We start from the raw sequence: 23,872 nt of genomic DNA on the forward strand, positions 1-23,872 counted from the left end.
GGTCAAAGTCACTATTTTAGAAAAGCAGAGGAGGACATAAGCATGGGGAGAAGTCAGCCCAGCTGAATTTCACTGTCAGACTTATCACATCTGGAGTCTGTTGAGGGTTCATCTCCACAGTGAACTAAGGTAGTCGTGGGATCCATGTGAACCTCACTTTTGCCTCCATTGTTTTAAACGAGACCCGTACTGGTTTGTTTTCCATTCTTTTACCAGATTTATCCAGCCAGATCTCTCCTTAGCACCTACGATTTTTCTGGTCTCTTATATAATTTCTTGATTTGTCTTCTGATGGTTTGCTTTTCCCTCTGTCATGGGCTCCATAAGGTTGAGGTCTTTGTCTGTCTTCTCCCGCAGTGTATCCAAGTGCCTGGAACAGTGCCAGGCACACGAGACTCCAGTTCTTTCCACTCAGGTCAGCCAGCACCCGAGGACACCCTGTGGGTGGGGGCCTGGCCTCCCGCTCTCTCACTTTGTGCTGCCTTTGAGCCCTGGACTTGAGCATGAGTCCATTCTGCTGGGGCTCATATGCTCAGAGGCTCCAAACCGAGGGGCGGTGCTGTGTCTCCACTGTCCCCTGGTCTGTGATTACCCCCCTGGCAGGCAGGAAAGCAGCCCCTTGGTTTGGTAGGGTCTGATGCTCTGCATTTATGGTGCAGATGCTGGGACTTCAGGAACTTAGAGGGGCGGTGCCTCCTACCCCACCCTCCTTGGGGTTCCTGGGGTGGTAGTACCTTCCAGGTGTTCATATGCAACAGTCAGCATTCAAAACAGTTCCCTCCATTTGCACTTTCTTTATGGTTTAACATTTTTCTGTGAACTGCCTCTTCCCCGTGAATTAGTGTGTGAAATATATTTACCTTCTAAAACAAAGCAGCACTTATGTTTTTTTTCAATTCTCACCCGAGGAGACTTTTCCATTGATTTTTAGATAGAGGGGGAGGGAGGGAGGGAGAAAGAGAAACATTGATGTGAGAGACACCCAATTGGTTGCCTCCCGCACGACCCCAACAAGGGCCGGGGATCGAACTGCAACCGAGGTACGTGCCCTTGACCAAATGGAACTCATGACCCTTTGGTCCGTAGGCTAACACTCTTACCGCTGAGCCAAACCACCCAGGGCACGTTTATGTTTTATAAAACCTCAGGAAAAACTCCAACAAAGTGTTCATTCCTTGGTTACCCCTGAATTCACTCATTCATATTCATTCATTCTTTGGCACATGCGCACTTTGGGCCGGTTCACTACATAACAAGGATTGAAATGGAGATGGCACACCTTGGCTGGTTTGGCTCAGTGGCTAGAGCGTCGGCCTGAGGACAGAAGCGTCGCGGGTTCGATTCCCGGTCAAGAGCACGTACCTGGGTTGCAGGCCTGTTCCCCGGCCCTGGTCATGAGGGAGGCACCCAATCGATGTGTCATTTTCACATCCATGTTTCTCTCCCTCCCTCTCTTTCACTCTATCTAAAAAAAAAAAAAAAAAAAAATCAATGGAAAAATATCCTCGGGTGAGGATTAACAACAACAACAACTACAAAAGGAAATGGAGATGGCAGCTATATAGATCTGTAAAAACCAAACTGAGAGCGGGGGTGGAGGAGTGTGGGGTGGTACCAGGTTTCTAACAATCATGCTCTCAGAGCAACTGACTGGTATTGAAATATAATAGTACCTTTTAGAGTCGACAGTTTGGGGAGGAGTCTATCATATTTATTATTTTTATTATATTTCACTTAACACTAAAACTTGATCCAGGATTTTAGAGTGTTTGATGTTCTTATTTAAAGTAATGGTGCCTGGCCGGTGTGGCTCAGTGGACTGAGTGTCGTCCCTTGGACTGAGAGGTCCGGTTGGATTCCCCGGGTTCCGGCTCCATCCCCAGTAGGGGCTGTGCAGGAGGCAGATCAATGTTTCTCTCTCTCTCTTTTTTTGATCCTCACCCAAGGACATTTTTGCATTTATCTTCAGATAGAGCAGGAGGGAGAGAGGGAGGAAGAGAGAGAGAGAAACATCAATGTAAGAGAGACACCTCAAGTGGCCGCCACCCACACGACCCCAACCGGGGCCTGGGACAAACTGCAACTGAGGTACATGCCCTTAGCAGAAACCAAACCTGGGACTCGATAGTCCACGGGCCGACGCTCTAACTGCTGAGCCAAACCGGCCAGGGCCGATGTTGCTCTCTTACATTGATGTTTCTATCTCTCTCTCCCTTCTTGTCTCTCTAAAAAAATCAACAAAAATATATTTAAAAACAAATAAATAGTAAAGGTTTTCCTAAAAAGCTGAAACATCATCTTTTTTATTAAAAAAATAAAAGCATTTAAAAGTCCAAACGTGGCAGGTGTACTCCTCAGATGAAATTCATTCATTCACAGGGAGCTGCAGTTGGAAGGGCTGTTCCCTTCACCTCTCAGCCCCTCCGGAGCTCACTCCCTGTGCTCTGGGCCGTGTCTTTCCCACGTTGGCCTTTCCACGTGGATCTGGCGGGTCCAGGCCGCACCGGTCAGCCTCAGATGCTCTCAGTGTGGTCTTGGGCCTGCCCAGTGTCTCCGCTTGTCCCTTCCTTGCTCACTGTATCATTTTTAGATGTTATCTGCCAACTTCCTCTTACTACAACTGAGGTTTCACTTACTTACATCCTGTCTACTGTATTTTCATTATGAAAATATTTATTGTTTATTGTTTGCTGCTGGGCCAAAGAGGATGCTCCAGTTACATTTTTCTTCTCCCACCATTCTTTGCTTTTCTTCTTTTCCCAGCCCTTCGAAATGCTTCTCAGTACGATGTGGCATGAGCTCAGGCCTCTCGGATGATCTCTGCAGTCCAGGTTCACGTGGGGACGTTTCTCCTGGGGCGCTCTGACCACAGCTCCCCGGGTCTTCCTTTGTCACCACCGACCGTTCCCTTTGCCCCTCTCCTGCTTCCTGGACCCAGGTCCTCCTCTGTCCCGAGTCACCCATTCCTTGCAGGGAAGCATGGCCAGCAATAGCCTCTGGAGAAAGGGGACATGGCAGGTAGACACTTAAATATCTTGTTGAATGAAAATGTAATTTTTTCCCTCCCCTCCCCCTTCACTACTAATCTGACAGAGCACAGAACTGAATGAATTCTAGACTGAAACTCACACAAAAATTGAAAGCCATTGTTCCATTGTCTTCATTTCTGTTAAGAATCAGTATTTTATATGGAAATTGATTTGTTTTCTTTGCTTTTTCTCTCTGGAATAATATAGGATCTTCTTTTCATCATCGGTATTCTGAAACTGCACACTTAGAGGCTTGGGGGTGGGGTTTATTCATCGTGTGGCATTCCGTGGAGCCATTTAACCTGGAAATGTATAGTTTTAGAAAGTGTTCTTGTGTTGTTGTTGTTGTTATTTTTTCATCTCTTTAGCTTTTGGTTCCTATTTTTCTTTGGAGATTTCAACTTTATCTTCAAGTCCTTCCGTTTAATTATTTAAAAAATATGTTTTTATTGATTTTAGAGAGAGAGAGAAAGAAACATCAATCGGCTGACCAGGGATCAAGCCCACAACCCGGGCACACGCCCTGACTGTGAACCGAACTGGTGACCTTCGGTGGGACGACACTGAACTAACTGAACCACAATGGTCAGGGCTAAATCCTTCTGTTGAAAATTTTATGCTTTTCTGTTTGTTTTCTCTAGACCCTCTATTCTCTTTCTGGTGGCTACAAGCCTAACATTATATTTATAAACTACACACATCTCTGATCAACCAGACTGGGAGAAATTTGCCAGGGAGCTTGTTTGCAGAATTTCACTTAACCCTCATATTCAAGTTTGCATCTCATTCTTGCCCTTCTTCACGCTTCTGTTCTGCAGCTTCCCTGAGTCAATTTCTTTAGAGATGAAAACTCCAGTCGGGGGGGGGGGGGGCAGAGAGGGGAGGGGGGCAATCACCTGATTGCTCAGAGTTGGGGGTTGGGGGCCTGGGGGTCTAACGGCTTCTTTCTGCTGCCCTCCTCATTCCCTCCATCTGGGTTACCTGATGCCCAAATTCCTGCCGTTTTTGGACATTTCTTGTCGGCACTCCCTCCCCAACCTCGCAGGTGCTTAGCTTTGTTCTTGCTCTGCGGAGTCATTCACTGTCCCTCCAACTGCTTTCCATTTCCTGAGCCAGTTCTCAGAAATATTCTCGAATCATTTACTTGATTTTTCTTTGCCTCATTCTCTGTCTGGAGCTGATATTAATAAAGGTGGCGGCTCCTTTACTTTTCTTATGTGTCCTCTCTCGTTGGACACCTCTGGAGGGTGACAGGATAGAGGTGGAGGGAGGAGCAGGAAGCAAAGTGAGCAGAACCCAGTGACAGGCAGGGTGTCAGGTGAGGGAGGTGTCGGGATCTCAGTCTCCAGCTTCCTGGAGGGCACTGTGTCTAACCTTGATGTTTGAGGTGTCTGTGGGACGTCTAAGCCCACGTTTCTGCAGATCAGTTGGCTACATGGTGGGTAGCTTCGGGGGAGGGTTGGGCTGAAATCTCGGGAGAGCATGTGGTTAGGAAAGCCGTGAGCCTAGGGCAGAACTCTGGGAAACCCAGAATGTGTGGGGGTGGGGAGCAGAGGGACAGGAGCTGACAAAGGACAGGGAGGTGTTGGCGCATCCTGAGAGGCCGGCAGTGGTGAGCAGGAGCAGGGCCGGGCCCGGGAGCCGTCCAGGGAAGGCCTGAGGACTTGGCCGCGTGGACCTCCGAGCTGGAGGGAGGCAGGAGCCACGCTGATGGGTGGAGGAGCCGGGGGAGGAGGAAGGAGGCTCACGGTGCTTATCTTTTGTGCTGTTTCAGTAAGGACCCGGGGTGGGGGGAGAGTCATTAGCTACAGGAGGATGTGAGTAAGAGGAGGTTTTGTCTCATCTTCCCGGTGGGAGAGATGTCAGCTCACTTATGGGTGAGGGCAGGGCCCAGGGCAAAGCAGGCTCTCCGGAGCTTCTGGGGGTGTGGCTGGTGCCTCCGCTGCCCCTGGGAGCAGGTGCAGTTCCTGGGCCCTGCTTCTCCTGCGCAGGTGCCCATGGGAGCGGAGGCTGAGTGCTGGCTTCGCCTGGCATTGTCATGGCTGAGGCCAGGCCTGGGAGGGCCCCAGACCCACGGTGTCTGGAAAGAGCTCCTCGGGCAGCCGCCCCCACTGCAGTCTTCAGATTGATGCCTGGAGTGGGCCCAGGCGGGGTCCTTTCCCGGCACCTTCTGGGGCAGGGAGGGATGCCAGGCATTTGCCTGCCAGAGGGGACCGGGGAAGAGAAGCCAGCCATCCCCCAGGTCATACCCAGAGACAGACTGGGCAGCCCTCCAGTGGGCAGATGTTTTCTGTTCCTGTCCTGCCAGGAGCCAGAGTAGGGTTAACAGAGCTCTGGAAAATCTGCCGAAATATCTTGTGGGACCAGGTTCTTCTTTTCTGTGAAGTGCTCCCGGCATGGACGGCAGGCCTTCCCGTGACCGGCCTGCGGTCGGCCGGCTCAGGTTTCCCTTCCAGTCACGCTTCCTGCCCGGCCAGATAAGCTCTGCTGCTGCAGAGAGGGGGTGCTGCGGGGACCCCACAGCGTCCCCCACGCAGGACGGGTGGCTGGGCACGTGCAGGGGGGCTGAGGGACCCAGAGACGTACATACTGACAGGCCCCCAGAACGGCCTCTCCCCCAGGCCCCTCCACCCCTTCGCTTAAGCCTCAAGCTACTGGTCATTACACTTCTTTTCAGAACCACCCAAGACAGCCCAGATTCATCTGGAAACGTGTGTGTGCGCGCATGCGTGTGACTGTTCAAGGGGGAGGGGAGGCCTGAAGTGGCTTCTGGTCCCCTGTTCATCTGACTGGTTGATTCTGTTATGAGACAAGCCGTAGTTTTCCCAAAATGTTCTTTCCTGGGAGATGGGGGCGTTGGGAGGGAGGCTCGTGGCTTCATGGGGGGGGGGTCTTCGAGAGGCAAGTTGCCCCAATTGCTGCCCCACCCAGACCTGGAGCATGGTCCTGACTTGCCCGTTGGAATAGCCACGTTGGTCTTAAGATGCTCCTCGTGTCTGAGCCTGCTATGGATGAACTGTTCGTGATGATAGTCGGTCAGGAACCGACGCCATGGCCTTGGGTGTTGACCTCCACCTGGGCAGTCTTTCTCGGGAACCTGAGGTAGTCAGGCCTCAGCCTCAGGGGGCCCTTTTGTCAACTAGTCCTTGGGACCAAAATAAGTTAAAGGACTGCTTTTCTCCTCCTTCCAAGCACCAGCTATTGAAGCTTTCTGGTGTTTTCCACGAGGCCAGAGGAGTTCATAGCCTGGCATTTCTTGGGCGAGAAGGGCAGTTTTCCAGGACCCTCACGGTCCCTCACTCCCCCCCAAATCATAGCTCCGGGGCTGTGTTTCAGAGGCGTTGATCCTCCGGCTCGCTCTTGCTCATGGGGTGAGGTCATACGTTTAATGTTTAAAGATACAGCCCCCCGTGTTTGCGGCCTGGAGGTGTGAGCACAGGGATTTTCCTTTCTCTAAGAGAAGCTAGAAACCTCAGGGGACACATGGGAGGACCAGGCTCCCTTCTGCAGGCTCAGCAAGGAGCAGGCTGTTCCGGAGACGCAGCACTTACGGTGAGCGTGCCCCTCGCCAGCCAAGGTTGGTTTTCTGCTCATTAGATGTGCGCACCTTTTCCCAGTCTGCTTTCAAGCCTTTCAAGGGCGGGTGCTTTCCAGAAGGACTCCTCGGGACTCGGGGTGGCCAGGGAGTGCTCTCTTTCTCCTGCTCCTGCTCTTGCTCATTACCTGGAAAAACGCCCTGCTGGGGAGGCTGACAAACCGCACAGCCTGGAGGGGATAATGGACTGAGCAGAAATGCAAGGCTCCGGAGCCGCATGGTCCTAAGTCTCCCTGAATGAGCCACTGGCCTCTCCGGGCCTCCGGGTCCTCATCAGGGAAATGGCACTTTGCTGAGTGCTGAAGGTTAAGGAAATGGGGCGGGACTGTGAGAAACCTCGTGTGTCCCGGAGCGCAGTAGATGCTTGATAACTGGTTGGGATGTGTGTGCATGGTTGAACTTGATTGTTTTTATTGTGGTAAAATACACATACATTTGACCATTTTAGCCATTTTTTAGGGCTCTCATTTTTATCATTTTAACCATTTTCAAATGTACAATTCAGTGGCCTTAAGTGCACCCATAGTGTTATACAGCCATCACCACTGTCTGGTTCAAGAATCTCATTACCCCAAACAGAAACCCCTTGCTCACGGAGCAGTTCCTTCCCTTGCCCCGCCCCCCATCACTTTCTGTCTCTGGATGTGCTTGCTCGGCTGCTGCAGATGAATGGCATCACGCGCCGCGTGGCCTCCGGTATCTGGTTTCTTTCAGTTAGCATCGTGTTCCAAGTTCACCCTCGCTGTGCCCGTGGCAGGACTTTCTTCTTGCGATGGCTGAATAATGTTCCCATGAATCCTCCCTGTGGAGAATTCGCGGGATAGTTCTGAATGGCACCGAACGTCGGGCACTGCGGGCCAGCACCCTGCCTTCGTTTGCAGATGGATCGTGTAGCAGCCCTGTGACAGGGGCTGGAGCGGCAGCCAGAGCCCCAGGCCGGAGCGGAGAGCTGAGCTCACGAGTAACACTTTCCGTGTGTCTCCCCAGATGCAGGAAAAGGCAAAGGACATCTACATGACCTTTCTGTCCAGCAAGGCCTCGTCCCAAGTCAACGTTGAGGGGCAGTCCCGGCTCAATGAGAAGATCCTGGAAGAGCCGCACCCTCTGATGTTCCAGAAGCTCCAGGACCAGGTAACCTGACTTCCTTACCGGCACCTTGATTTGAAGCCGACGTGTTCCCAGCCTGGGAGGGAGCCGTGGTTGGAGAAAAGAGAGAGGACTGCATGCCAGGCTCAGAATTTGACCCCCAGGAGGCTCCCTCGTGCCCGTTTGCTCTTGGTCTGCACACAGTTCGAACCAGCAGGGTTATCCCTCTTCTCAACACAGAGCAGGCTGGGCTCTTGAGGAACCCACACTGAGGAAGCCCCATGTGAGAACTACTGAACATTCTAGAAAGCGAGTGCAAGGACTCAAAGTGGCCGGGAACCTGGGGCTGTTTTGGTACAAGTATGCAAATGTCGCCACCTGCGTCTGGTGGGCCAATACCATGAGCTAGTTCATAATGAGGCCCCTGAGTCATAATGAAATGCTGACATCTGGCAGCATATTCCATTTAAAACAGGAACACTTAGGTTTAAAATAGACCTATAAGTTAGTTTTCTGGCTAATTTTCTTATGAGGAATGGCCGTGGTAATAGGCAAAGGGGTGGAAATACGCCCCAGAGGTTTTCCTAGACATGAATTTGCAAACACGACCGTCCATAGTATGCTCTGTTCTTATGGAGTGTTGTACACACATTTGTAGACAGTGGGACAGACATTTCCAACTCCTGCTGGCCCTGTTCTCACTGAGGAAGTGAAGGCCTTCCTTGCACACAGGTGGAGACGAGCTGTTAGCTTACCTCAGCAGTCAGTCCTGCATCTGAGCAAGCCCAGAACCCCCTGGAGGGCTTGTTAAGGCAGACGCTGGGCCTCACCACCGCGTTTGTCAAGTTCGATGGTCCCAGGAAGGCTGAGACTTTGCCTTCCCAACAAGGTCCCAGGAGATGGGAGGCTGCCTGTCCTGGGACCATGCTCGGAGAACCACTGCTCCGCTGCGTGGGCCGGCCGTTCTGAGTCACCGGACTCTGCCACGTCCAGAGAATGCCCCAGCATCCAGGAGGCTTCATCTTCGCTCAGCACCACATAGAAAACACATACACAGGTAGCAAACACAAACACGAGAAGTAGTTTGAGAATGGTTTCTAACCAACACAGTGGCCAATGCAAACTCCCCTGAATTCTGAATCCAGTGTGGGTGTGGAAGGAATCCAGTCACGATGGGGGACTTGCTGAGGGCCTCCCAGAGGTGGTGATGTTGAGTCAGTGGGAGGGATGCCACAGATGTGGATTTGTGGAGGCAAAGAAAGTGGGATGTATGGCCAAGAGGCAAGTTTGTGGCCAGAGCCACACGAGAATATCTGCCCCACCTGACTTCGGTCTTTTAAGAGTTTCCTGTTGTATTTTAAAGTGCAGCCGGGGCCGAGAACCTGTGCTGAACCCTGTGTTCTCAGTGTATCCACTAATGACCGTGGGTGTCTACTCCTCAGGCTGCCCTTCTGTGCCTGGTGCCCACTTCATACAGTATCTCATTGCATCGCCAGTGAGTGTCATTCCCATGTCGATGATGAGAAAAGCAGTGTTCAGAGACGCTAAGGGGTTTGAGGGCGCAAAGTCACACAGGTCACAGGCAGCGCTGGCAGAGGCCGCCCTCTGGGAGTCGCGCACAGGCTGCCACTGCTCCATGAGACCAGCTGAAGGAGGGGCCGGGGAAGGTTATGCGCGTACGGGCCCCGTTTCCCAGCTGCAGGCGCTCAGGTAGGAACAAGGAGGGACACAGGCGGATGGGAGCTCAGGCACCCGGGGACCCAGCTCTCCTGCGGTCAGGCCTGTGTCACATCTCAAAATAAAGTGGACCTTCGTGTCCCAGCCACACCTCACTACCTGCATACGTTGGGAGGTTTGCTGGCATCGAAAGGAGGGACACAAGGGACAGAAGATGTTTTTTTAAGTGACAAAAGAAAAATATTTAAAAAATAGCTTTTAGCTACCTAACTATAAAAGTCATACATGCTCAACGTTCTCAAAAGAAACTTGAGACACCAAAATATAAAGCTCCCTCCCCCCAAAGATATTCTGTACCTGGACATGACCACTAAATAGCACGGGATCTGGAGGCTCCCGTCCTTCCTCCTGTGCACACGTGCACACGTGCACACGTTGGCACCTGTGGCACAGTGCAGCTCGGACTACCACCTGAAGGAAAGCACTTTGACCACTGTCTGTTGTTAATAAGTGCTGCCTTTTGTTGCCTGCCCGCCAAGGGACAGGCTGGGCTCCCCAAAACAACCAACAAAGTACTGCTATGCCCTGTTGTTAAAAGTCATTTATCCGAGAGAGAGAAAGAGGTGCTAGCTGTCTTTCTAAGGCCTGATTGGGTGAAAACAAGGCATTGGAATCCGAGCTGATTCCACAGGGAGTCCCTGTGAAGGGCCTCTGGGTTCTGTTTCGATTCAGAAAATTCTGCCTCTCCAGGGCCTGCTGGTAACTGTCAAAATGTGTGCTCAGCGCGGTCTGTGGTTCTCTGGTCCCAGAAGGCCCCCACGAGAGCCCGGGTTCCTAAGTGAGGGAGCTTGAAGCTGGAGGGGTCTGCGGAGCCACAGGAAAAGCTGCTCAGTGGCTTTGGCTTCGTCGAGCCTGCTGGCTCTGTTGGGGGGCTTTCTGAGCAGACAGCTCAGTGCTTTCAGGAGTCCCCCCCAAAAAACTTGTGATGGCCTTAATCCCCCCACCGGGGGCAGTGTTCTGTGCCCTGGAAGTGGCTGATAGGGCAGCGTGGACTTTGGGGCACAGCTGGGACCTAGATGGACGGGAGAGTCCCCCCTGAGCATCAGATGAGATGAGATGACATCCACGCCTCTTATTTACAGTAGAGCCTCTCGGGTTTTCACTCGGGTCCTGTTTATTCTTGGTTTACACACAGTTCTGACAGGTTCTGGGGTTTCGGTTCACAGTTGATTGGAAATGCTGGTGGAGGCTGTGGAGAGATGGGCGGCAAGAAGCGGTAACTGACAGCCGGGGGGACACAGAAAAGTGATACTGAACACAAACCACAGCACAGCGATTGGGAACCGCGGAGCATGGGGGCCCACAGCCCACACGCCACGATGGGGGCAACCCTGTGCTGCAGGAGGGTGATCTCAGTGACCCCGAAACATTGGGCAAAACTTCGACTGTGGTCAGCGCATTCTGTGAAGAATGTTAGAGTTTTTTTTTTTTAATTTCTCACCCGAGGATACTTTTCCATTTAGATAGAGTGGGAGGGAGGAGAGAAAGAAAGAGAGAGACACATTGATTGGTTGCCTCCCGCACAACCCCGACCAGAACCAGGGACCAAACCGCAACTGAGGTATGTGACCTTGACTGGAATTGAACCCATGACTCTTTGATCTGCGGGCCAACACTCTAACCTCTGAGCCAAACTGGCCAGAACTGTGTTAGACATTTTAATAAGCATTTCCTCAAAATGACATATATATATATATATATATATCTTTTAATGTTTTTCTTGATTTCTTTTAGAGAGAGAGGAAAGGAGAGAGAGAAACATCAATGTGAGAAACACTGATTGGCTTCCTCCTGCACGCCCCCTACTGGGGATCGAGCCTGCACCCCCTGGGCGTGTGCCCTGACCAGGAATCGAACCTGGACCTCTCTGTCTGTGGGCCAGTGTTCAATCCACTGAGCCACATTGGCTAGGCGATAAATATTTTTTTAAGTTTTTATTTTAATTAAGTTTATTGGGGTGACATTGGTTAATAAAATTTTACAGGTTTCAAGTGTACAGTTCTATAATATTCCGACTGTATATTGCATTGTGTGTTCACCACCCAGTCAAGTCTCCTTCTGTCACCATATATTTGACCCCTTGAACCCTTTACTCCCCCCCATCCCTCTTTCCTTCTGGTAACCACCATACTGTCATCTGTGTCCATGAGCTTTTGTCAAAATGATACCTTAAGAGAAGTTTATGATATATTCGGTTACATGGAAAACTCGTGTAAGTGGGGAAGTCATTCTCCGATATAATTCAGCTCTGCAAATGTTTTAAAAACTTTGCAAGCTGCTCCGTGGCCTGTGTTTTGCCACGTGAAAAATTTAAAACAAAATTCCATCCGGCTTCTCGGCACCTGTTTGCACACCTGTCTTGCTCTGAAGCCTCTGGTTTGAGTGGAGCAGTACAGAGATGGGAGAGGATGGAAGGGTCAAGGTCATGGCAAAGGGCAACTCGAGAGCACTGCTTTCTCAGGCCATGAAAGCCGAGGCCGCAGGTGTGCGGGGAGCAGGGCGCTCGGTCTTCTTCCTTGAATCTTAGGGATGCCAGTGTCTACACGGAGCCCGGATTCTGAGCTGTCAGGAGGCCCTTGCCCAGGCCTCCGGGTTGGTGCTAAGTCTGGTCTGGGGAAGGTGGAGAGGAGGTGGCCTCCACTGGAAAGAAAGCCCTCCACCTCTGATGCTTAAAAAAATAAAAATTAGAAAGACTTCAGTGAAATGTCACAGCCCCCAGCCACATCCTTGAAGAGAAAGGCGCCATGCATGGGGCCCCTTTTCAGCAGTGTTGTTTCTTTGAATTTCCCCAGAAACTAAGAAGTGAGAAACACTTCCTTTCAGACATCAATAGGAAGAAGGGTTGGACCAGCTGGGGAGGACCCTGAGCTGGGGGAGGGGCTGCCATGCCTCCAGGGTCCCTGGGGGTCCTGTCCTCTCCCAGCCCCGGTTTCTCCCCGTCCGCAGCAGTCGCTGGAGCTGGGGTTCTGGAAAGCCGGTGTCGTGGGCTAGCTGAGTTCGCTCCCGAAGGCCAGTCCTGTCCAGAAGCCGGCGTTTTCCACCATGCAGGGCCAGCAGGGCCAGGTGGTGGGTTTTTGTTCAAACGAAAGGAAAGTTGTTGGCTGCCCACATCTATCACAGCTGTTCGCCGTGTGAGGGCTGGGGCGGGAAGGACAGTGTTTGAAATACTTGGAGATTTTTTTTTTTAAACTTCGAAATGGGGTTTAGGGGAAGAAAGGGGTGGGCATCTCAATAGCATTGAACTCTCCTCTTGATGGCAAAAGACAAACATAAAATACCTTTGCCGTGTATAGAAAGAATGTCATTTGGGCCTTGGATTTGAATATTATGGACTCTGGAAAAAGTGGACAAATTGTCACCCCTCCGAGACAGCACAGGACACGTGGACTTGTGAGGGGATTTTGCCCCAGCCCGGGGTCTCTGTCTCCATCTGTGTCCAGCCTCTTTCTGGAGTTCTGACCCCACCCAGCACGTTGTCCATCTCTGATGAACTGTCTAGGAAGGGGGAACCCTGTCCAGGGTGACCGAAACGCCAGTGGCCCATCCTGGGGCTTTGGGACAGGGGCTGACCTGACCTGTTTTGTCTTCTGACCTGCTGTCTACCAGCTACCTTCAGACCTGGATGCACCCTGTTCCCACTTCAGAAGAGGGGGAGGTGGTCTTCAACTGGAGGTGGGGACATTCCCGCGGGGGCCCTGTCCCAACAGCCTCTTCAACGCGCAGCTGGTTCTGCCATCATTCCAGGGCTTGAGGGCTGGAGGGAGAGGGGCCTGCTTTCCTCGCCCTGTCTGTCTGTCCGTCCGTCTGAAAGCGTGTCTGTGGTCTGGGTGTGGGGGGAGAATCCAGTGCTCGCCACCTCCCTTCCGCAGTTTTGTAGAAAAACTAAACCCAGTTCTTGCAGCGAACATGAAATCCCATTAATAGAACTTGCATGAAAGGATTTCTCTTTCCCCCTCGTACCCAGTTGAAACCATACGGTGGAGAGGTTTGAAGAGAAGGAGGGATGCATGTTTAGTTTAGTCTTTAGTGTCCTTGTCTTCTGAGAAGTGTTAGGAGATTTATTAGGTCTGAAATGTGCTTCACGGAGAGAGTGTTGAGATCCACTGAGGGGCCTTCAAGGCCGGGTGAATTCTCTGCGCGGATGAGGACAGTTCAGGGAGTCCTTGTCCGCAGCAGCAGGTCCGGGACACCCTCGAGCTGCAGCACCCACGGAGAGGCAGATCCCAGTCGGTCCAGCAAGCTGGGGTCCGGTCCCGGGTGGGAGGGGCACCGAGGCCGGGCAGTGGCCTAGCGCTGCGGGACCTGGTGCATAGGCAGGAAGGCGCCCACCTCCGCTGCCTGCAGGATTGCATCCCAGGGCAAACAGTGTACAGGGGGGCATGCAGCTCACAGATGTGGGGCTGCCAGAGCCTGAAACCTGCTGAGCCACAGCTGTCTTGGCAAAAAAGAAAAAAAGGTACGGAATGCAGTTTAGCTGCCAGCTTGAGTTTCCTGCCCCATCGGCTCCCTGTCTGTGGGCAGGACTGACTGCTTGACAGCTCTGCTCAGCGGCTCGGCCGCCTGGAGCCCCACCCCCATCCAGAGTCGGCTCTACAGGCCACCTGAGGCCTGTTGGTCGCGTGGCGGTCACAGTCCAGCCGCAGGGACGCCGGTTCTCCCCATCAAAGAGTCCTGGTTTTGTAGAACCTTCGGGAACCCCGAGGGCTGTCTCCTTTTCTGTGCTCACTTAGGAGTGAGGTGAAATCAATCATTTAGTTAGTTTCCAAGGGCTGTCATAACAAACTGTCACAAACTGAGCTGCTTGAAAAAACAGTCACATTCATGAGGCCAGAAGTCCGAAATCAAGGTGGGGGTGGCGTGGGGGCGCTGTGGTCCTTGAAGGCTCTGGGGAAGGGTCCTTTCTTCCTCGTCCTAGTTTCGGGTGGCGCTTGGCGTTTCTTGGCTTGTAGCCGCATCTCCGGTCTCTGCCTCCGTCTTCACATGGCCTTTCCCTCTGTGTGTTTCTCCGTGTCTTCTCCTCTTATAAGGGCACTACCCTAAATCTAGGATGTCATCTCGACATCCTCAACTGACCCTATTTCTTAGTAAGGTCACCTTCTGAGGTTCCAGGTGGACATACATTTGGTGGGGACACTGTTCAGTCCACTACACTGACCTTTGGAGATATTTCTTTCCTGTTTATACCCATAGACACTCCTTTTTAAAAATCTTTATTTCTTCATTACAGCTTGCATTCCATATTATTTTACATGAGTTTCAGGTGTACCGCAAAGCGGTTAGACAATCATATACTTTACGAAGTGTTCACAGACACTCTTAAAGAGGGAATTTGGGATCGCTGTTTTAATTTTTAGTGCATTTAAAAAAACTTAGTGCTTAGTTATTCAACATTCACATATGTGGTTCCATGCTGAACTCTTTACAGATTTTATTTTTAAAGACTACCATATGGGGGACAGTGCAGCCTAGTGGTTAGGAGTGTGGCCTCCTGACCGCCAGGTTCGGATCCCACTGGTCTCTTTTGCTCACTGTTTTGGGCTGAATTGTGCCCCCCACCCTGATTTATATGTTGGAGTCCTAAGCCCAGGTATCTTCGAACGTGACTGTTTGGAGAAAGGGTCTCTAAAGAGGTACTGAAGGTAAATGAGGTCATTGGGGGTGAGCCCTAACCCAGTTTGACTGGCGTCCTTATAAAGAGAGAGGAGGATGCAGAGGAAAGTCCCTGTGAAGCCCCTGGGGTAAGACAGCCATCTGCAAGCCCAGGAGAGAGGGTGCAGAAGAAACCCAGCCTCCGACACCTCGTCTTGGACTTCAGCCTCCAGAGTTGAGGAAAGAGACATCTGTTGTGTACCCAGTCTGTGGCACGTGCCGTGACAGCCGCTGGGGCAGAGCGTCGGACTCGAAGGCTTTGCTGTCTCCTCTGGCATCACGGTTCGCACCGGTTTTGGTGAGGATCAAAGGCCGCCTGGTGCGTGGTTAGAAGGTACTACCCTGATTCATTTTGCCAGCCCTCTGTGGTTGCATGTTGGACGGCTTCTGTTCGTTCGCTGGGTGACCAGTGTTTGGCCTGGAGTCGTGGCCATTTGCCTGTGGTCGGTGAGGCTGTGGTCCGCAGCGGGCTACACTGTCTTCGGCCACTTTCTTGGAAGAGAGTTTTAGGGGCATTCTCTAAGCCATCTTTGCTGAGCACCACCCTCAAGGGGCTGTGTGATGGGAGCGCCCCATTGCCATGCCCTCCCAGGCCGGTGCCCAGGAGACCCTGCGCAGTGACACTGAAGATCCTGTGAAGAGAGATCAGGCAGTTCACCGCCCCAGGAGATGAGGCCACTGGGGATGACATCTCTTCTTTTTCACTTCTGTCGGGCCTCATGGCCGTAGCTGCCACCCAGTGACTGCTGCTCCAGGAGGTGGGCCCAGGCTGGGGGACATGGGGCATTCCCACCCGCGCAGGGCAGGGCGTGGCGCGCAGGCCCTTGTTGAATAGTTCCCAGCCCCTCCCTGGAACTGGCTGGCACCAGGAAGGAGCCTGCGGTCTCTTGGGATCTCCTGGAGGCTGAGAGCCCGCCAGCCCAGCAGCGCCCAGCCTTCCCCTCTGCTGAAGCCGCCCCCTCGCCTCCCTCCCCCGCCTCCCCCGGCCCTGGGTGCCTCCAGCCCCTGCCTTTTTCTTTCTCCTCTTTGAAGTGTGAGCCTCAGAGCCACTACCGGCAAACAGGATGTTCCTCTCCCACACGCAGAGACTTCAGACAGACGCTTGGGTCGAACCGCATCCTGCTGGTAGTGGTGGGTCCCATGTGCCATGGACCTGGTGTGGGAGGGGGCACAGGGCTGGGTGCCAGGAGGGGCATCACGGAGCTGGCTGCATTAGTCACTCTTGGAGCATCGGGTTCAGATTTGGAACTAGGTGGGCATCTCAAAGTTCCCTTGTGGGGCACTTATGCCTGGAAGGGCTGAATTATGCAGGTGGTGGGGGATGGTAACATCTGCTGGGCACATTTGTGGGAGGCCATGGAGAGATGATGGCGTTCCTCATCCCGGCCTCACCCCTGGCTACGATTTTTGTATTTTCTGGGAGTTGTTGTTTTTTTTTAATGATAATTTTCTCTAAACCTCAGCAAGTGGGTCCAGGATTACAAGAGTGCTACAAAATAGGTAACAGGAGGTCTTAGGGAGGAGGGGTCTTTCTGAGCCATCGGAGATCCTGGACAGACTAGGAGGACAACCAGGGAAGGGCAGGCAGTAGTTTGAGTTCAAAGAAAACCCGAAGTCCTACATCTTTCCCTGGGCCGTTGACTGCTGATGCCAGAATGACTCAGGCAGCTCTCCTGTGATCGGAGCCGCTGGGAAAATGAAGGTGTGGAGGCTGGAGACCCCAGGCATTGCTCAGACTGCTCAGACTTTTCATTTGCAAACTAGTTTGTGTGCCTGGAGGGAAAGGGCATATTTAAAAGACCTCAGGGTTTTACCACCCACCTGATAGGCCCGCCTGGCAGTGGGTGACATTCTAGACACCTCTGGAACTTTCCACCTTTGGGGCCACAGCAGTGTGGTAAGGGAGGGCACCAGGGTGCAAGTGTGGATTTTTCATCTGCAGAACGTCTCCAAGTTCAGTCAAAAGGTCTGAGAGAGATGAAGAGAGAGATTTCTCAAAAGAGATTGTACCCTCAACAGCAGAAATGCTTTTCTCTTTGCTCCCCCCTTTTTGAAGAGCAAGGCAGGAGGGTGGGAGTGGGGGAGAGGGCATTCTGGGAATAGGGGCAGTGGCTAAGAAGAGAGAGGACAACTCTTCTAGGACCTGCGGTGTGGCAGATGTCAGTGCTGATCCAGAGGTCCCCCTGCACCTGACAAGCACACCTTAGAACCATTTCTTTCCCAGACACCCGTGCCTGGGCCCGTGTGTTTGCATTCTGCAGCCGACTGCTGGTTCTTTAATTAGGGCCTGTTCCCAAAGCCTCTCCTTGCTTAGACTGTGGTTTCACCCCTTGGCCGTGCACTGAAGAAGTCCCATTTTGCTTCTTGGCATAATGATAGGTTTGTCTGAGATCTTAGATGCCAGGCTTCTGAGAGTCTTGCAATATTGGCATCATCTGATACGACAGCAGCCTGTACCCCACCACCATCTCTACGGGAACCATTTCCAGTCCTCTGTCTCAGGGTCCTGGAGAAATACGTCCCTGCGTCATGGATCCAAATCAAGTGGAGATTCTTGAAGGACCTCTTGATACAAGGCTATGAATCAGGGCTGTGTGAATCTATACTTCTGTGGAAAATAAAGAGAGACTTGTTCATGTGACTCCCTGAGCTGTTATATTATGCTGAGATTATTTCTTGATGACCAGAAACATCCGCCTTGTCGAGCACATGACTCGCTGTAGCTGTCTGTGTGTGACTCGCACGTATTTGCACTCTGGCACGTGGTAGGTATTTAATAAATATTTGCTAGGATGAGTCATGGCCTGGTTAGCCTCATCCTTCAGACTTCTTTTTCCTTTCCCCTTAGATCTTCAGCCTCATGAAGTATGACAGCTACAGCCGCTTCTTGAAGTCCGACTTGTTTTTAAAGCACAAGCGAACCGAAGAAGAGGAAGAAGATCCTCCCGATGCCCAAACTGCAGCTAAAAGAGCTTCGAGAATTTATAACACATGAGCCCCCAAAGAGCTGTTCAACCGGCAGCTTTCAGACGCGAAGGGACTCACTCTCAGGACCACGCAGGGTTTATAAATGCTTTGTTATCTGCAAGGACCGGAATTTGCAAAGTCTGTCCATGGGATATGTGTATTTTATTAACTGCTTGACCAGTGAGTTTTGCATGATGGCTTATCTTACATAAAAAACAAGCAAATAACGTAGACATTTAAGTTCACAAACACACATGTACAAGGCGGAAAGAGTCCTTAAACACTGGACACTGAGCATTTTATAGCTTGATTAAACGTCATGCGAGTCCACCAGGTGAGACTTATAGCCACCTCTTGTCTGTTAAGCCTTTGCTTTGCCTTCGTGGGAGGGGTCATGCGTGTCCACAGATTCACTTGGCGAATCAGCTCAAGCAGGAGTGGGTCTCACAAACTCAGGCCACTGGGGTGTTGTCTGTCAGGCCTTTTGGGGTTAAACCCTTCGCACGGGCAAGTTCAGTGCTGGGAGGCTCACCCGACAGCCCGTACAGATTCGGGGAGCTCCCTGAGCAGCATCAGAGGGCTCTTGTTTCTTGTGCGTGCGTTTGTCCTGGTTTTGCCCACAGTCTGTGACATTTCATGGGACACAGATAAATAGTTCGCCTTGACAGATATAAGATCTCAACCAGGAAGGAAGACGAATGGGAAGTCGTTCAGGGTCCCCACGGCAACGCGAGGTGGGGTTGCGTGGGCTTGTGACACACGGCCTGTGCCGACGACGAAATGTGCACATTCCCTGTCATCCCGTAGCCCGCTGGGGACACGAAACCCTTCCTTCTCCTTTTTCCTACCCTTTGCTTCAACAAGGAGGGGAAAATGCTGTCTCTGAACGTCTCTTCTGTAGGAAGGCTGCGTGAAGTCCCGCGTGGCCCAGGCTGACCCAGCCAGCCCCAGTGGCCCCCCCTTTGAGCTAAGCCCACCAGAGCCCGAGGTCAGGCCCAGGTCCCTCCTGCTAATTCTTCCTGCCGCCTGCTGCTCCAGACCTTCCCGGGCGTGTCTGCCAAACCTTAAGCTCCTGTTTGTGAACAGAGCAGCCAGACGGTCACCGTGAGCCTCCTGACTTCCCCATTTTCGTACAGACCGCCTGATGTCCAGGGCGGCTGTATCATTTTCCAGTCAAACCAGGACACTTTGGAGAGAGAAGGTGGGGGGAGTTGAATAATTACACTGGGGAAAGGGCACTGCCTGGTTCTGTTCTGGGCAAACCAGTTTGCATGGTCAGCCTACTGACGACCCTCCCCTAGCGTGACCTCTTGGGCAGTCCCTTAGACCGTCCCGCCTGGGGAAGGGATGGCCTTGCGGAGCCTTTCACTGCTGAGAACTGGAACTGCAAACGCTGGATCCCCCAACAGGGGCTTTCTCCTCCTTCCCCAGGGAGTCTGAGGCCTCTCTGCCTGGGACAGGAGGGTGATACTGAGAGTGACATCCAAGGGCCCTGTCATTCGAGAAATTCAGTCCTTCAAGCAGAGCAGATCGATGCGTTTTAGAGCCAGGGGTCTCCAGCTCAGCTCTGAGTTTGCGGGCCGGGACATGCAGGGATGCAGACCCCCACGCGCCAGTGTAGACACAGGGTCATCCAGGCTCCACGGAGCTCAGCACCCTGCCCAGTGCTGCCATTGGAGAGCCTGAGCCAACAGGCGGGCTGGAGCCTCTTTCTGGCTTCCACCTCGTACCACTGGGTTCAGAGACCCCGCTTCTCAGGGCTGGAATGAATGAACAGCAGAGGTAGCCGGAGATCGTCTGCTGTAAGCAGAGCTGCTCACGAGGAGCTGCCTGAAAGCCAGATGCCTGCAGGCGGGCGAGCGCTCGTGAACCGCAGCTGACAGCTGCCGAGCTCGGCCACTTCCCCGCTGCCGCCTCCGTCTGCGCCCAGGAGCCGAGGCAGGTGCAGAGCCGGCTTCCGGAGGCCGCCGCGACCGTGACTGCAGCGCGGGGACTCCATGGAGCCAGCCAGATGCTCCTCCCCCTTGCCACTCTCACCCTACGTCTGTCCGTCCACCCTTCCATTCCTGGGTGTTTACATTGTGTCTGCGATGTGCTAGGCGTCCAGAGTCGAGGGCGGTAAAGCAGCCGTGATGCTCGGTGCCTCACTGGAGTTTACAGGTGTTTTGTTATTGTTAATCCTCACCCAAGGATATTTTTTCCATCGATTTATTTTTTTTAGAGAGAGTGGGAGGGGCGGCAGGGGGGAGAGGAAAACATCGATGTGAGAGAGACACATCGATTGGTTACCTCTCACATGCGCCCTGACCGGGCCAGGGATCGAACCTGCAACTCAGGAACATGCCCTTGCTCGGGAAGTGAACCAGCGAGCCTTCAGTACCCGGGCCAGGGCCCTAACCACTGAACCACACTGTCGAGGACTGCAGCTGTTTTAAAATGTAGGCTTTATTATTATTCGGGTTTGGAGGGGTCAACCAATCGGGATGACTGGCACTGAAAAGCACTTGTTCCAGTTGCTCAGGGGCAGGGGCAGGCCATGCCAGCCCGGGCCACACGGGGAAACCCCAGGTGGATCAGGAGGCAGAGGGAGCGAGGGGAAAGTGTGGGCAACAGGTTTTGTTGTGGTTTCCACAGGAAGGCACCCAGGGTGAGCAGGTTGAGGATTGGCTGATCTGAATACTTCCCGTGGGCTCGGGGGCAGGGGGCCGTCCCTAGTTGTCTGGCCCTGGCCCTGGGTGGAGAGCGGGTAGTCCCGTTTGCACATGGACGGAGCTCCAGCTGAGCACTCTCTCTAGGAGTTGGCTGGCCCCGGGAGGGACAGTCCCTCCAGTGTCAACAGGCCCCGGGGTCAAGGCATCAGGGAAAAGACGTGCTTAATACAACAGTCTGCAGGGGCTCAAACTCTCCACCTGCAGGTCACAGATGCATTTGATGGGGCATGTGTTTTAAATCTTTCAATGCCTGCCTGGCTTTCTCAGGGTAAACTGTGGTCTGGGTCTCCCGTGGCCCCTGCCCATGCCACCTTCTCCACTGCAGCAGGCTCGGTGGGGGTCACCTCACACACGCAGAGCACCTTTCCTTCTCCCGCATCACCTCGTACGCAAAACCTCCAGGAGTGGGAGAACCGCTACTTCTCCCATTTTAGAGACTGGAAGACCGAAACCAACGACATCACTCACACAGGCACATGCTGGTGAGTGGTAGAGTCTGAAGCTGGAGCCAAACTTTCCATCTGCTGACCCCGGCTCCCTTTTCTGTCCATTCCTTGTCTAGACAGAGCCCCAGGGAAGCCCAGGGCTGGGGTAAACAGTGGCCTTTGACTCACAAAACAGATATTTAATGAGCACCTACTACATCCCAGGCCAAATACTAGATACAGGACTGTCGGTGATGAAAGAAGCAGCTGGTCAGATGAGATGGCGTCTTTACCTAACCTGTGCTCCAAGAAAAACGACCAGCCCCTGGGAGAGGGACCGCTGGGCCAAACTGGCTGGTTGTGATCTTCCCTTAAGTTTACGAGCTCAGACGTTTTGTCTTTCTCCTGAGCATCAGGATGTTAAGCTTCCTAGTGGTGGTGAAGTGGTTTCTTAAAAAAAAATACGAGAATGAGGGCCCTGTCCCTGTGGAGACAGCTTTTTATTCCTGTCTCGGTGAACTCTAGAGAATGGGGAATTCAGTGAACTCGTTTCCCATGGTGGTTTCTTAACCGGGAAATAGTCCCTCCCGGTGTTATAGAGCTGGGAGCTGACGAATTGAGATCCAACTCCCCGGTCTGCTCTGACTTTCAGAGCACGCTCTGTTTACAAGCTTTGCAAACTGTAGCAAGCACAGTCTGGCTCACTCTGTCATCTGTTTACTTTCATCTGGGCTGTGGATGTCCTAGAACTTGCATTTATTTAAGTGCTAAATGGTCTTCTGGAACCATTAACTTCCAGGGTTTTAAAACTTGCATTTCTTCTCAAGGTTAGTTGCAGATAACGCAGTGAGCTCTGTGAAAGGGCTGGTGCCTGGGCAGGAAGGGGAGAAACCTTACGCACAGCTGGGGACAAGGGTAGAATCCCTGGGGCACAAGGTCCCCAAACCTTGAGCAGAGCAGATGGGCTCTCCTTGGATGTCCACCGGCATTGCAAGCTTTGCAAGTCCAAAGCTGCTGATGCAGAGACCTAGGGCCCCTCTTCTCCCCTGAGCGAGGGGCTTGTAGGCGGCGCCCTCTCTGAGTGCTGAGATAGTGTTGATGGTGCTGTATCCGCTGGAAAGGGATTCTTTTTCCATTTCCCACACTGGGAAGGGGCATCTGGAGGTGGCCTGAGAGTCTCTCCTTTCCTACACTTCTGTCTGATCCATCAGTATGTCCTCTAGATTCTCCTCCAAAATCCAGCTCGAATGTATCCAAGCCTCCCCATTTCCGCGGCACTGGGCCCTGACCAAGCTGCCTCCCTCATCTCTTTCCCGGGTGGCTGTGACAGCCTGCTCACTGGTCAGTCCTCCTCACTCCACACCCTCCCTCCATCTTCAGCCAGCATCCGTCTTTTAAAAGCACAGACCCGACCATGATGCTCACCTGAGTAAGCCCCTTCTGTGCCTTTGCTTGTTTGCAGAATAAAAATTCAGGTCGTGACTATGGTCTCATGATGACAAGATCAGGAGAGCTGAGCCCGGTTCCACCCAGCCTTCTGCCTCTCCGTGCCTTGTGTCTGCCCCTGAGGACTCCGATAAATAGTCCCCCACCCATATGCCCCTTCCCAGCCCTCTCGGAGCCCTGGCACATGGCTCTTTATCTGTTACCAGTTTGTGACCTCTCTCCAAGGACAGGAACTGAGTGTGTTCCATTGTGTCCCAGAGCAGCCACATAGCAGGCCCCCCATAATGTTTCTTGAGTGAGTGAATGAACACCAGGCTCTCAAATTATGGTTGATCTCATCCACAGCCTGGCATCTTCATGTTGCCCATTGCTGGATTGTCAGAAAGATGCAGAACTGGGAGGGCTGGAGAGGCCACCCCTTCCTGAGCACAGCCCATGTACCGGGCACACTGCCGAGGGGCAGTGGGCATGGCTTCCACCGTTTCAGCGGGGAACTGACCTTCAGAGGCATTGAACCTGTACCAGGTCACCATGGCTCGTGGTTGGTGATGCAGGATTGGAACTCAGCTCTCAGTCTTTGGGACCCTACGGCCCACCATCTTTCACTCTACCAAGCTGGGCCCGGTTTCAGCTCGTGCAAATCTTTGGCCATTCCAGCTAAAAAAGGGGGACTCTGTTCTTTCAGGGAGAAGGCCACCACCAGCTGGTCTTGACCCATTCTTTCTTTACTCCTGTGACATGCAGAAGGGGCCTCGCCCCAGCCAGGGAGGTGGAGTCAAATGCTCCTTTAAAAAGTCTGGTTTTGTATTTACAACAGTTTTCTTTTTTTCTCCTTTAGCGATATATCATGACCATCTTTCATGCCAATAAACATAATTATACACCATCAAAAAAAGGCCAGTTTCAAGATTATCTAGGGAAGATAAATGTTTCCCTTGTGCTAATTTCAGCACAGTGTATATGCTGTTTTGCAACATGGGCAAACTGTTTTCTTCTTATTTAGGCATTTAAACTCTGTTTTTTAAACTGTTATGGCCTACGGAGCGCCTAAGAGTAACAGATGTCTGCTTGATAGAGATGTTCCCAGGAAAAGAATTTGCTGCTGCTTGGTCTCCAGAGGAAGGCTGACTCTGCAAGTATGTGGCTTTTGGTCCACATGTTGCCACTGTTACCCCTGTAAGAACAGGGGAAGGAATACAGGCTGCCTTGTAAATATCTGTATTCACG

At 52.5% G+C, this 23,872-nt stretch overlaps 1 protein-coding gene across 2 annotated transcripts in view; it reads left to right on the forward strand.

The window, feature by feature from the left end:
* RGS10 (regulator of G protein signaling 10) overlaps window positions 1–18,432 on the forward strand; it is a 34,463-nt gene extending 16,031 nt beyond the window's left edge. Inside the window, exons 4-5 of one of the 2 annotated variants that reach the window (XM_036265793.1) lie at window positions 7,612–7,755; window positions 17,945–18,279. In XM_036265793.1, coding sequence (XP_036121686.1) covers window positions 7,612–7,755; window positions 17,945–18,091 — 291 coding nt within the window. In that variant the 3' untranslated portion in view covers window positions 18,092–18,279. Of the gene's footprint in view, window positions 1–7,611; window positions 7,756–17,944 lie in introns of both variants that reach the window. The other variant, XM_036265794.1, reaches the window with a different exon arrangement.
* The last annotated feature ends 5,440 nt before the right edge of the window (window positions 18,433–23,872 follow it).

The sequence above is a fragment of the Molossus molossus genome, unplaced genomic scaffold (assembly GCF_014108415.1).
Source record: "Molossus molossus isolate mMolMol1 unplaced genomic scaffold, mMolMol1.p scaffold_m16_p_17, whole genome shotgun sequence".
Classification (NCBI taxonomy): Eukaryota; Metazoa; Chordata; class Mammalia; order Chiroptera; family Molossidae; genus Molossus; species Molossus molossus.